Source organism: Anomaloglossus baeobatrachus, chromosome 11 (genome assembly GCF_048569485.1).
Source record: "Anomaloglossus baeobatrachus isolate aAnoBae1 chromosome 11, aAnoBae1.hap1, whole genome shotgun sequence".
In the NCBI taxonomy this organism is placed as follows: domain Eukaryota; kingdom Metazoa; phylum Chordata; class Amphibia; order Anura; family Aromobatidae; genus Anomaloglossus; species Anomaloglossus baeobatrachus.
The window spans coordinates 153,725,484-153,740,298 of record NC_134363.1 but is presented as its reverse complement, the minus strand read 5'-3'; the positions used below and the strand labels follow the sequence as shown (position 1 = coordinate 153,740,298).

General features: G+C 40.4%; 1 protein-coding gene across 1 annotated transcript in view; it reads right to left on the bottom strand.

Moving 5' to 3' along the window:
• Positions 1–2,069: 2,069 nt before the first annotated feature.
• The window catches only part of PRKCZ (protein kinase C zeta), a 192,016-nt gene continuing 179,270 nt past the window's right edge, over positions 2,070–14,815 (bottom strand). The window contains exons 18-19 of the mRNA XM_075328752.1: positions 10,758–10,873; positions 2,070–4,346 (exon numbers count right to left, since the gene is read on the bottom strand). Of these exons, the coding sequence (XP_075184867.1) occupies positions 4,259–4,346; positions 10,758–10,873 (204 nt within the window). The 3' untranslated portion in view covers positions 2,070–4,258. The remainder of the gene's footprint in view (positions 4,347–10,757; positions 10,874–14,815) is intronic.

Genomic DNA, 14,815 nt, shown 5'->3' with positions numbered 1-14,815 from the left:
CACTGCATTTCACTCCTCTATAATCACATGAACCAGAAAGACGACGCTGGTGGCGTTAGGATGGAGATGGAGGGAGGAGCTCGGGGTAGACGTGACAGAGGAGGAATGGAAGAGGGCCTTTTTTTGGACCCACAGGTTGTCAATGGCTTGCTCAGCACAAGAAAAAAAATTACAAAATCCTCACCCGATGGTACCATTGCCCGGAGACCCTACACAAGGTCTTCCCTCAGGTATCCGATAGGTGCTGGAGATGTGGGGTGGATAGAGGCTCCATGTTACATATTTGGTGGAGCTGCCCTAAAATTCAAACTTTCTGGGAGTCAATATTCTATGTGTACAGGAAGATGAGTGGAAACCAGGTACGTAGCTCTCCACAGGTGGCTCTTCTTTTAGTTCTTCCGGGCTCTATCAAATCCCAGAAGGGCGACTTGTTGAGATTTTGTTTAACCGCAGCTCGGATGGTTATTCCAAGACTGTGGAAGTCCACAAGGAGCCCCTCCTTGGCGGATTGGGTAGGGGAGATAGTCAGCCTTCAGAGGATGGAAGACCTCACTGCGGAGAGGGATGGTACAGGTGATAAATTTGCTCGGCTCTGGGGACCTTGGATTGTGTATCTGGACTCCCCAGAATTCAGGAAGGTACTTGAAAGGGTGTGAGTGGAAGAGGAGACTTTATTCCCATTCCCCTCCCCCCCCCTTTTTTTTTTCCCTTTTTTTTCATTCTTCCCTCCCTTATCTTCTTCACTTTTTCTTTATCTATTTTCATCTCTTCAATCAGACCCTTTTCCTCTTTTCTCTAGTCTGTTATTTTATTTTATTTGTAGTCAAGATTTTTTAGATACTTTGGACATTACCGAAACAATAGAGGATAAGTTGTTTACCTCTGGCGCCAATACTTACCCAAGGTACTAAAAGACCTTAAATACCACTGAAAAGGTAAAAAATAAGTTGCTAATCAAGCACAATTATACAGAAAGGTTCTCAAGTAATAAGTTTGTTTCTCTTTTCTGTATTTCATGGAAAAATGTATATGCATATTGTACCGATATTCCTTTGTACGATATTGCTTAATAAACACAGTTTAAACATAAAAATGGTTTGCGTTTCACATTGCTAAGATCCGTAATGGGCCATGAACAACTTTTAGCAACTGTTAAATACATTAAAAAAAAAAAAGCCTTTTGTGGTTGAAAAAGGTTGCCTCTTTCTCAGAAATCATAAAGCAGAAACTGTGATATACGGAGTGATCTTTTAAAATCACAAAAAAATCCCAGAAAATCTTGGTGCTGTCAGTGTGTGACCAACAGAGGAGCAGTTTCATCACATTTCTACACTGAATCAAAAAGGTACTAAGGTAGATGATGCCCCCCTGTATGCTGGCTGACAATTGCTGGACCATGAAGAGAGACATCTCTGATAATTATTTATGGGGATATTTTGTTTCAAACATTTTCTAGGTAAGCTGTATTGCATATAATGACTACATTTATTTAAATCCATTTGTTGTGAAAGAAAATAATTGTTGTTTTGTCTACCAATGTTATATAACGTCATAAGTAAATTATAGCAATTTTTTTCAGAATGGTGTGTTTTCATACTAGCAATGAACAAATGAAACTAGTTGTATAGCTTATTGCGATGGCTGGTTATCAGTATTGCTTGTTGTTTTCCTGAACTTCAGTCCCTTCACCACGTGGTCATTTTCTATTTTTTTCCTCCCCTTCTTCCATGAGCCATAACTTTCAAGTTTCCCCCAAAAACATGGTGCACTTGCTGCTGTTTTCGGAGACCTATAACAACATTCTATTTTTTTGGGATCTGGGGCTGTGTGACTTCTTATTTTTTTGCTCCCTGAGCTGATGTCTTTTTTGGGAAAAGTATGGAACACAGACAGAAAAAAAAAAAAAACACCCAATAAAATTGGTCCGTGTACTGTCCAGTTTTTACTCCCACATCATAATACACATTCCCCTATAAGAAAACAGTGCAGAAGTTGTTTTTTTTGTTTTTAAGTCTGTGATATGACCAGTCCAGTTAAACATTTCAGATACATACAAAAACTGAGTCGTCTTATTTTTCAATAAAGTCTTTTAATGTGCAAGAATATAAATGATCTTAATTATTTAATGGATTAGTATACCATCATCTTCTGCACAATTAACTTTAGTCAGCAAGGTCTTAACTCATTGAAATTTACAAAACTACAAGAACATATTTACTGTTTTACAATCATCAAATTAGCTGTAATGTTCATTTACTATTCCAAATAAGACAACTAGATAATTACCAGAGCCATATTCTTCATATATTAGTTACCCGGCACCCCCCTCCCCCCAATACCACGATTAATTACAGCCTTCATTTTCTTTAATTTATAAAACAAGTCTTTTTTTTTTTTAATATATATAAAAAATTTCCCCTTCATTGTGAACAAAACATTTGTTTTTCATACACTTGCATATGAGCAACAAAACTATTTGGCAACACAGGAACATTTGTAATGCCTTTTAAATTAAATGTATAAAATCAAGTAGTTTCTTTTCCTTTGTTTTAAAGGGTCAGCAAATATACAGAATCTGTAATTCATCCTTCACGAGATACGTACATGAAGTTACACAGGACCAAATCTTTTGCTCCCATCCCTGATGCAGTATATCATTTGGTCTGATACATGGAATTACAGTGATCGCCCCTGGTTTACCCCAAAAAAATGGATTTGCAAATTTAGCGGTATATATTTTTCCTGACTATAGCGTAATAAATACTTTTCTTAAATAACTTAATGTCTTTGTAAAGACTTAAAAGAATGAATTTAGTATTTTTTTTTTTATTATTTTAAATCCTTTAATGAAGCTGGAATGGTCTGAGGACCAGGGACTTGCAGCCACAAAAACAAATTTTAATTAATACTTGTATTAATTTATCATAATCAGCGTGTGCTTTTATTACGGGGGCATGGAATGTTCTTTTTACTTTGTGGCCGCAAATAATCATCATGTCAAATAGAGCCAATGACTGTAACATGTCATATAGATTGATTCCCCCCAGGAAAATTATAAAGAAGCAGTTTAGTTCGCTTCGTAGGATTAAGACATTGGTGTAAATCAGCGATCACACATTTTCCGGTATTAGATGAAAATTTAAACACTGGTCACCTAGACGCAAGTCTCTGGCTCATGGCTTTTCCTGTGACGCTGCATCAGATATGTACGAGAATGGAGGGGAGTGGGATATTTTGACTTGACCTCTACTTCTAAACAGCAGCTACACAACGAATCAAGCAGCCAACATCTAGAAAAACGTTTGCTTGACTAGGACAAGAAATGAGAGTGAAGGGAATGAAATATTTAAGTTTCCACCTTGTTAAGGCTTAAAGGGGAGGTGTTCGCAGGATCTATGGCCGGGCGTGTTTCTGCATGGAATACTGCATTGGAATTGTTCAGATAGCAAAATGTCATACACTACAAGCTAAGAATTAGGCACGTTACATCGTTGATTTCCACAAAGCCATTCAAATGTGCAAATTTGTTATTTCACCTCCCAGAAAATTATTTTGGTTTTTATTGCCTTTACCGACACCCGGATGGTTCTAGATTTAATTGAAGTGCAACATTGCTGTGTTTTGTTTTTTTTTTTTTTAGAAAAAAAAAATCCAGATCAATTTTTTTAAAATAAATATTATATATATATAATAAAATTACCAGTGCAATTTCTTCAGTTAGGTTTCTGGGCCATGTGAATTTTGTATGTAAATCGGCGGATAACACAGCTTTCTTTAATAACCACACTGACAAGTACCACGTTGTTAATTTTGGGGAGGAGAAAGTCATTAAACCACATACTGCCAATTCGTTTACACCCTCCTTTTTTTGTTTCCCAGGAGATCAGCACATAGCATCTAATGCACTAATGGAAGCGGCTTGCTTACATGATTGCCTGAAATAAAACAGTTCTTCCATACAGGCGCCCTCAGATGGAATTTACATACACTGTAGACCCTTCAAAGAGGCAGGCACAAAAAGTGAAATCCCTTGTGTAACTGAGCCGGAAAGCCATCTCTTCGTGTAGAGAGCAGCTACTACGCAGGAAGAGATCCACTACAAACATCTCCATTGTAGATGATTTTCAGCAGCAAATCCTGTAGTGCTGATCTGTACTAAGAACCTGGCATCAGTTTTCCAGCCTCGCATGCATATACTGTAGTTAAGGATACAAGTTCGGGATCAATCACATGGTTTGTCCATAAATATCGCAGTCCTTCATACCGTCTCTTCCGTTGAGAGCAGCAACGGGTTAATATACTCAAAGCCTTCAAACTCTGATTGGTCTATTCGTTTTATTACATCTCTGTAAAATAAAATATATATTTAGGTTTCTACACCAAAACAAAAAATTAAGTCATGTCCAGTAATGCAAAATTGGTGACCAAAAGAAAATGTTACATTTGCTATATGGATATGAAATGTACAGAAATATGCAGTATGCTCACTCACATCCACATGTGGAATAAAAATCCATTCTACAACCACTGTATTACGGCAACAGTTGAAGTGGATGAAAATTTACTAAATCTAATCAATGGCAGAAAAATAGAGATGTGGTGGAAATTGATGTGCAGTTCAGAGCGTGTCAATTATGCCACAAATTTTCATAGTAAATTTTTACCCTTTGTGATACATAAGGTGAAAATCTCAAATCCACATGCAACATCTACATATCTCTTGAAAAATTTAGAAGGACATTTTTATATGTGAACATACCCAAATGCATGGTTGGCTACAGTCTTAAGCCACTTTCAGACTGCGTTCCTGTCTACTGTTCAGTGGTCTCGTCGGGTCTTCCGTCCGTACCCCTTGCAAAACGGGTTTAAGACATATGCACCAACGGGCCATTGAATATAATTGTGCAGACGGAGTCACAGTGTGCTCAGTTTTGTACCATTTTCGGGAGTATACCCTTACTGGAGGCAGGCACCCAGACGTAGTATACTGCATCTGTGTTTCCGCCTCCAATAGACATATACTACTGAAAATGGTTCACGACAGAGCACACTAACTCCATCTGCACCATTACAGTCAATGGCCCAGTCTGTGCTTACATTCGAAACCCGTTTTTTGAGGGGGTTCGGATGGAAGCCCCGATGGGCCACTGAACAGGGACAGGAAAGCAGTGTGAAAGCAGCCTTAGGTCTCATACATATATCAGTTTATTCACAGATGGGTACATATTCTATCTACAGGGCTGTTAAAGCGCACCAATCACCAGGATTTTCCTATATAACCTAAAGCCAGTGCTATACTGGCGCTATCAGCCTGATTCTGTACATACCTTTAGTTATCAGCTAGGATGTATAGGTTTTGAAACACAAGCAAGTAAAGTTTGTAAAACCAGCAGCTTGTTGAGTGACAGCAGCTGCCTAACAGCTGATAGTTGGGGTGGGTATTCCTAGTTATCCCCTCCCCCTGTTACTTATGCTAATTCTATTATTATACAATTGTATTACTGTGTAATTAACCCCTTCACGACCATGGACGGATATATCCGTCATGGAGTGTGTCCCGTTAAGCCCCGCACCCTGCCGCGGGCAGGCGGCGGCGGTCAGCACACATATCAGCTGTTTTCAACACCTGACATGTGTGCCTGCATGTTGCGAGTGGAATCGCTTCCACTCGCAACATTTAGCCCCTTAAATCTCGCTGCCAAAGTCTGGCAGCGAGATCTATATGCGCGTGGCCATGATTTTTACTTACCGCCGCCCCCACCGGAAGTCACGTGCATGATCACGTGACTTACGGTGGTTGCCATCGTAGCACAGGGTCATGTGATGACGCCTGCAGCTATGAAGTTTTACTTTCGTTTTCCGTCGGCCGGGAGCAGAGGGAAACAGGAAGTGACTAAATCTGCTGTTTACAGCTGTATAGCTGTGATCAGCAGATAGATAAGAGCGATCGGATTGCTGATCGCTATAGCCCCCTAGGGGGACTAGTAAAATAAAAAAAAATTAAAAGTTTTTAAAAATAAAAAAAACCCTAAAGTTCAAATCACCCCCCTTTCCCCCCATTGAAAATTAAAGTGTTAAAAAATAAATATACATACACATTTGGTATCGCTGGGTTCAGAAATGCCCGATCAAAATATAAAATCAATTAATATGATTGGTAAACGGCGTAGTGGCAAAAAAATTCCAAACGCCAAAATTAAGTTTTTTGGTCGCCGCAAGTTTTACGCAAAATGCAATAACAGGCGATCAAAACGTAGCATCTGCGCAAAAATTGTACCATTAGAAACGTCAGCTCGAGACGCAAAAAATAAGCAGTCACTGAGCCATAGATCCCAAAAAATGAGAGCGCTACGGGTTTCGGAAAATGGCGCAAAACATGCGCCACTTTTATTGGACAAGCTTGTGAATTTTTTTTAACCCCTTAGATACAAGTAAACCTATACATGTTTGGTGTGTACAAACTCGCACCGACCTCAGGCATCATACCCACACATCAGTTTTACCATATAGTGAACACCGTGAATAAAACATCCCAAAAACTATTGTGCCATCACACTTTTTTTGCAGTTTTTCCACGCTTGGAATTTTTTCGCTGTTTTCCAGTACACCATATGGTAAAACTTATGGTTTCATTTAAAAGTACAACTTGTCCCGCAAAAAACAAGCCCTCATATGGCAAGATTGACGGAAAAATAAAAAAAAGTACGTCTCTCGGAAGAAGGGGAGCAAAAAAACAAAAATGGAAAGTGCCCGGGGGCTGAAGGGGTTAAAGACCTGTGCTGATGTCATACCCATGTGACCAAAAGGGGTGGGGCCTCATCCAACAGAAAAATGTTGCTCCCTTTTAGCTAGGTTGGCTGAGGCCCCACCCCTTTTGGTCACATGGGTATGACATCAGCACATGTCCTTTTAGTCACAGTTATGCTTATTGCATTATAGAATCGTTTTACTATGTGACTAAAAGGACATGTGCTGATGTCATAGCCATGTGACCAGAAGGGGCGGGGCCTCAGCCAACCTAGCTAAAAGGGAGCAACATTTTTCTGTTGGATGAGGCCCCACCCCTTTTGGTCACATGGGTATGACATCAGCACAGGTCTTTTTAATTACACAGTAATACAATTGTATAATAGAATTAGCATAAGTAACAGGGGGAGAGGATAACTATGAATACCCACCCCAACTATCAGCTGTTAGGCAGCTGCTGTCACTCAACAAGCTGCTGGTTTTACAAACTTTACTTGCTTGTGTTTCAAAACCTATACATCCTAGCTGACAACTAAGGGTATGTACAGAATCAGCCTGATAGTGCCAGTATAGCACTGGCTTTAGGTTATATAAGAAAATCTTAGCGATTGGTGCGCGTTAACCTGTGACTTATTTTTGTGAATTCTAGGTTTGCACAGAAACAAAAAGGAGACACGTCTGCTTTTTATTCAAGTCACAAATTAAATGCCCACTCAAATGAGTAGGTCGGTGGGGAAAAAGCTGACTGCACACCTCTGTCTCCTTATTTTTTCTTTTTAAAAACTGGGCTAAGTAGGTGGGGGAGAATGTGCAAATGAGAAAAATGGATAATACACCTCCTAAAAAAAAATTAAAAAAAGAAAAATTATATTATTATATATATATATATATATATATATATATATATATATATATATATATATATAGACCGAAAAACAAATGAAAATCAAATTAGCACACTTGTGACAAAAAGGTTCAATTTCCGCACATGTAAAGAAAATAAATAGATAAATTGAATGTACCCATAGTCACATTATGAGGCACAATCAGCAGGTATCATGCGTACATGCTCTTCTAATAAATGGGAATTATGCATGATGCCTGCCAATTGTGCACACATTCTGGCGTCAGCGCTGTTCGCTTCCCGATGCTGAAGTGAGTGGCGCCTGAGAAATTTTTTTAATAAGTGACATTAACATAAAACTATCTGAAAGTGACAGCTCATGTACCTTGCCTGAGCCGACACACTTACTCACAGACATCCTTGAAAAAGACCAAACAGTCAAAATGTTGGATTACATGTCTGTCACGCACTTGTCGGTCAATAATGCACGTGTATTCAATGATCTCCATATAGTCTCTAATCTTCAGTGCCGGAGGGTTATTATAAATTTGGATTTTTATACTGTGGCCTTCGGAGCACGACATTATCACTGTACAGTAGTGAGAGCCCTGCTATCAACATTGATTAACATAAAGATACTAATTTTGTTAGCACATAACTAGAAGGCTCTAACTGCACACCCCAGTATAAAACCTCTTTCCTGGTGAGCTGTCTGACTTCTCTAATATACGGTATGTATAAGGTCTGTAAAATAACATTTTGTAACCTTCTGAGGGAAGATGTCAATTATCATACTGTGGAAATGTCATTTTCTTTTTCGGTTCAATTAGTTTAGGTTAGATTAGGATTTACAGTTTTAAAGGACTATGGAAAATATTTGGTAATACTTGTCCCTTCATAAGATGATCGAAGTGGGACTTTCTGTGATTAGCTGAAGGAATGAAAAAGTGTTCAATTTCCCTGCAACACCAATGAAGTGTGGCAATTCCCACTGAAGCAGTGAACTGTCTGTACTGTTATTGAATGCGTCTGTGGGGTCTGCCATAGTAAGAGACATCCTATTTCTGCTCTACGCTACCTAATCGATGAGGGACCCAAATGTGACAATCCACTAGAACTCACTGTTCCTAAATAAGTTCTAAAATAATTTTGAAAGGTAGAGAACCACATTACACTTTGTAGTAGTAATTGCACAGTATGTGGACACCTTGACCAGCAGCTGCAGCAGACAACCTTATAACCTTTAGGCTATGTGCCCACGTGTGTGCGCTCTGCACAGCAGCGTAACGTCACTGGATGTCCGCTTCAGAGCGCAGCTGAAAAGCTCCGTTCTGAAACTTTGCCGACTGCAGAATTCATGCCTTCTGGACGCTGCCTCTCCCTATAGAAAGAATGGAGACAGCATGCAAAGCGCACGAAAGAAGTGACATGTCACTTCTTAGAACGCAGCGATTTGGCAGCATGCAAATCGCTGCGTTCTAATACGCCACGTGGGCATGGATTATGCACAATCTTCATAGATTGTGCTGGGGACGCAAGACGCATGCAGTTACGCTGCGGTGCAGATCGCAGCGTAACTGCATGCAATACACACACGTGGGCACAGAGCCTTAGGAAGAAAAAAAAAAAGCAACAGATTTCTGCAAATGTCCCATTCATCCGAATGGCTCAGGCTGAAATCCATGTCTACAGAATAGATTTTCAGTTGTCAAAATAACTTGCAGAAATGTACACAAATGTGAGGGCCCTACAGTATAAACTATATTCCAGCTGCCGATCAAATATTTAGGAGCCCTGTGTAAAGGTCAAATAACACGCGGTACGGTGTTTTTTAGTAGTTAGGGGGACAGGCTTGCGTGGTCCACTATTGGTACCTTAAGCAGGCTTTACACGCTACGATTTCGCTACAGCGATCTCGTTGGGGCCACGGATTTTGTGAGGCACATCCGGCCGCTGTAGCGATGTCGTAGCGTGTGACTCCTAGGAGTGATTTTGGATCGTTGCAAAAACGTCCAAAATCGCTCCTCTATGACATGGGGGTCCGCTGCCAGTTATCGCTGCTGTCGCAGGGGCGAAGTTGTTCCTCGTTCCAGTGGCAGTGCACATCGCTACATGTGACGCCGCAGGAACGAGGAACATCTCCTTACCTGCCTCCGGCCACAATGCGGAAGGAACGAGGTGGGCGGGATGTTACGTCCCGCTCATCTCCGCCCCTCCGCTTTCATTGGGCGGCCACTTAGTGACGTCGCTGTGAGGCCGAACGGACCGCCCCCTTAGAAAGGAGGCGGTACGCAGGTCACAGCGACGTCACTATGCAGGTAAGTACGTGTGACTGGGGGTGCTAGATTTTGTGCGCGACGGGCAGCGATATGCCCGTTTTGCACAAACGATGGGGGTGGGTCGCATGCTAGCGATATCGGGCTGGATATCGCAGCATGCTCTCTCCTCCTATACCAGTCTGTCTTGTACTGTTAATGATTGTTGTACGTATACCCTCTTTCACTTGTAAAGCGCCATGGAATAAATGGCGCTATAATAATAAATAATAATAATAATGTAAAGCCACCCTTAGTGTCATTATGGTCTCTAGGTAAGGTTTGATTTCTTCACCAGGTTCTTTTTCTTTTGGAGTACGTTCCAGCAGAAACCACAGCCTTAGTTACACAATTTAGTGTGTCTGTTACAGCATACGTCCCATGGAAACATATACTTAAGATAAACATTTTAAAGACGTTTTACACTACTTGAAAACCCCTTCCTATTGCTCACATTTGCTCATTCTCCTTCCATGCCGGACCCCGCGTTTGTGTTCCCGGTGCGAACGTGAGGCTGTGACGTCACACGAGCCCCAGGTCCAACACCTCTGGCTTCTCTCTTCAAGTCTTCAGACATATTCGTAATACACGGAGTGAGAGCTGCGGCTGCCACTCACTTCCTGCTAATTACTTATACGTCCAAAGGCAGGGAGAGCGTAGTCGGCGGTGAAAAGGCGGTGGGGCTCACATGACGTCAACCTCACATGAGCATCGGGAACGCAAACACTAGAGCCGGCTTGGGAGCATAGTACAAGCTTTTTTATTTTTGTCAAACACATGGAATGAGAAGTAAGAATTGCAAAAGTGGATTAAAAGGTCAGTACAGCTTATTCATGAACTTTTATACATACTCATCATCCGGTGTGAGCTGCACGGGTTCACTGGTAAACTGAGTATCGAAGTTCTCCAAACCATAGTCATCTGTGATCTGAGGCTTGAAGGGAGGAATAACCTGCTTTTTCTCCAGCTGTAAGGAGAAATGGAGAGAATATTTACTATGTACAACGCATGTAAAACAAACAAGTTATATTACCACCTAAATCAGATTTTTACAACTGTGACCACTTCATGTTTCAGAAACCTAGTTTTATTTTGAAAACCTGTGTATTCTTCTCAAGGTTAGTACCAATACTGTGACACACAGCATCTCAAAAGTCAGCTACAGTACATCAGAAGCAGACACGGCAAAAAGGTGCCATCTGGCGCCACGCAGATTCTGGCCTAGGTTCAACTATACTTACAGCAATGAAACCTTTGTAGATAGTGCAGTATATTTGGTTTTCACTTGTAGCAGGAAGCAATGAATGCAGTAATTGGAGTCTGCATTGCCACTCATGCAATTTAAAGTCTATGCCCATGAAGCTTTAAAAGAGAAACATCTACACATCACAGCCCCCCGAGGAAGACCACGAAACGTGCGCGTCGGGGCACGTTCTTCAGGGCATTAACCACTATGGGTCAGTTTATCATTTCTCAATGTGGCCTTTTTGCTTAAGGGTATCATCTTGGGAATGTTACATATGTGGGGACTTATAGCTATGATGACTGACTCAGCTGCGAGTAATACACATTACATATAAATATTAATTTAAATGTATTGAATTCTTTGATACATACATCACATATGTTGCTCTGCAGAAATGTATAGGGTCATTTCTTGATAATTTGTCACACCAATATCTGTATATTGTTGGAGTAATGATCTTGCCCTTGTTTTTTGCCCACTTATTTTTCTTCAGGGACTCCCTGTGTACACTTGCAGGTCACTATTGAGAATTTCATATGCGGTGTTTTTCTTCTTGTAATTGATTTTTCAGATAAAACTTTTCTAATTTTTTGCAAGAAGTGGCTATGTGATTTCTGTATATTTTAGTCCTTTTTTGACTGAGACTACGCATACGCCTCAGTTCTCTTGTTACAAATATCCCTTTGTTGGGGTGTAGTCAGTACATATGAGTATTATGGTCGTTAATAGTCTTATTTACATTATTTTTGTACGGTAAAGATTAAATACCTTAATCAGTACAAGAAATCTTGGTGGGATTATCCTAATATGGAATCAGCAAGACTACGTATTCCACATAGCAGCGACGTTCCCATACCAGTGTTTACAAGACGACCAGAACATCCACTGTCAGACTCTGAAGAGAGGCAGGAATAGGAGTGTATGGCAGGTATTCGTTGAAGTGAATTTGAGGGAAGCTCCTCGAGGTCTCAACCATTAAGCCAAAAAGGACTCAATCACCTGGTTTGAGACTTAAATCTGTCCAAGCAAGCATCTGAACTTTTTGCGTCCAGACATATTAAACAAAATCTTATAAAAGGAGGAAGTTAAAATGAAAGCTTATTGGACAAGAAGAGAAAGAATTGCCATAGCTCACTGAACAAAACTTGAAGAACATGAAAACGTAAAAATCCTGTTACAGAAAATCCATTATCATGAACGTCTGTGGTCTATTTGTTTTGATCTATAGATGGGTTACTTTTTGCATGGGCAGCAATATAGATACTCAAAATACCCATGCTTCAATGTGCCTTTGGGATAGCAAAGCAAGAAAGAGCAAGCATAGGATAAAAGTGTCATGGCCGACAAGGGAAGAAATGATTGTTTGCAGTTCAAATATCAACAAGCCGCAGGTGGACAAGGACAAAATCATTCTCCCACCACCTCATTTTAAGCCAGGATTAATGAAACAATTTTTAGAGAAATTGCTTCAAGTATATTTGTAGATTATTCCTTCAACCGAGCATAGAAAAACTAAAAGCTGGTATCTTTGATGGTCCTCAATCGTAAACTCCGAACGATTCCAATTTAACTACATACATGAATGACACTCTGGCTTCAGCCTGGAAGAGTTTTGTCTCTGTTGTGAAGTACTTGGGTAATCACAGAGAAGACAATTATGAAGAATTGGTGCAAGATATGATCGCTAACTTTAGACATTTGGGAGTTAATATGAGCATAAAGATGCTCTATCGCCATATCAATTTAAACAGATTTCCAGATAACTCTGGAGACTTCAACAATGAACAAGGCGAAAGGTTCCACCAGGATATGAAGGTGACGGAGGAGAGATATCAAGGCAGATGGGACATGCACATGATGGCAGACTTCTCTTGGCGTCTCCAACAGGATTGTCCCGATGACATGCACAAAAGGAAGTCTCACGAAAAAACTTTTTTGAAGCACTGACATTCATAACTAATTAGTATTGTATTAAAATTATACATTAACATTTTATTGTCACTTAGATATTTGAATTTTTTGTAACATTTTAATTAGTTGCCAAAAAATAATATTCTTGCAATTCTGAATTCTTTTCAATCAAGTTGCATTAATTAAATAACTATTAAAGTATCTCAGAAACAAGACCCAATGTGGCAAAACCAAAGTCATATTCTAAAGGCCCCGTCACACACAGAGATAAATCTTTGGCAGATCTGTGGTTGCAGTGAAATCATGGACATATTGTTCCATTTGTACACAGCCACAAATCTGGCACTGATTGTCCACAATTTCACTGCAACCACAGATCTGCCGCAGATTTATCTCTGTGTGTAAAGTGGCCTTTAATGGGCACCATAAACTTAATATAAAACTGTTCAGACATCGTTGTCATCAACATCACTATACTGGTGAGATGACTTAATAAACCCTTTTCCTCCAGATGCTGCTTCCCTTCAGATGGATGCAGACAATCCACCATTCCTTTACGGTTTTTGAATCAAATTGCATGGCGTATGTTCATTAAAGGGGTGGTTCACTAGTTAGTATTCATAGGCACATCGATATTATTTTGAGAAACAAGGTCTCTCTCAAATATCTTGCGTTTCCAATAGTGTGTGTGAGCATGTGACCCTCGGGTTCCGTGATCTCTGATTCCCGGTCATGTCAGGTCAACTGCCAGTTGACCTGACATAATCACGGCCGGCCCCAGTCTTCCTGAGTGACTGGGATGTGGGCAGCGTATCACAGCTCGTCACAGCCCAGCATCTCCCTGCTCCCTCCTTCACTGTAGAGCGCCGCAAGCAGGAGTGGTGCTGGGCTGTGATGAGTGGTGAAACGCCGCCCACAGCCCAAGTGACTCAGGATGACTGGGGCCGGCCACGGTGATGTCAGGTCAACAGGAAGTGGACATGACATCACCGGACATCCAAGTTCACGGCGGTCAGGCAAAGGGGATGAGCGAAGCACAATAGCGCCGCTCACAGGCACTATTGGCAACACAAGGTGTTTGATATTATGTTGAGAAACAAGGTTTCTCTCAATGTGCCTATGAAAACTAACTAGTGAACCACCTCTTTAATAGGTACAGAAAATCCTAAAACTAGACCCTTTACACCAAGACAACCCCATTCTATATGCTCTATAGACAAATAATGCAACGGAACACCATGAAGAGTCTCTCAATAATGGCTACAACTGAGGTTTGTAACATTACCCTGCAGTGGCCTAAACTAAGTGTTGTAGTCAGATTCACCAACTTGACGTCCTCCAGTGTAGGCATGGAAGAAAAATAACTTCCACAACTTTAATATTCACTAAATGAGCTTATTTAATGTTCTTTTTGTCATTCTTTAATATTCTCACAATACCCATGTGGTTGAACTTAATCATGTAAGTATAAACTATATAGCAATGATATTCCCATCATCCTCAATCAATATTAAGGCGTTTTCCCCTACTGAGGTTGTACAGATAGTAGTAACTCTGTTCCCTCAAGACCTTGATGTATATAGTCCTATTTAAAATATTAAAAAAAAAAATTGTCCCAACCAAAAGATCACAACATTAAACTGTTTTATGTGTAGAAGGATATTAAAAGGAATCTATCATGAGAAAACAAATCAGTGCGCAGGTCCAGAGGCGCTATGCTGATTGCTAACCTCCCAGTTTTCCTACTCACCA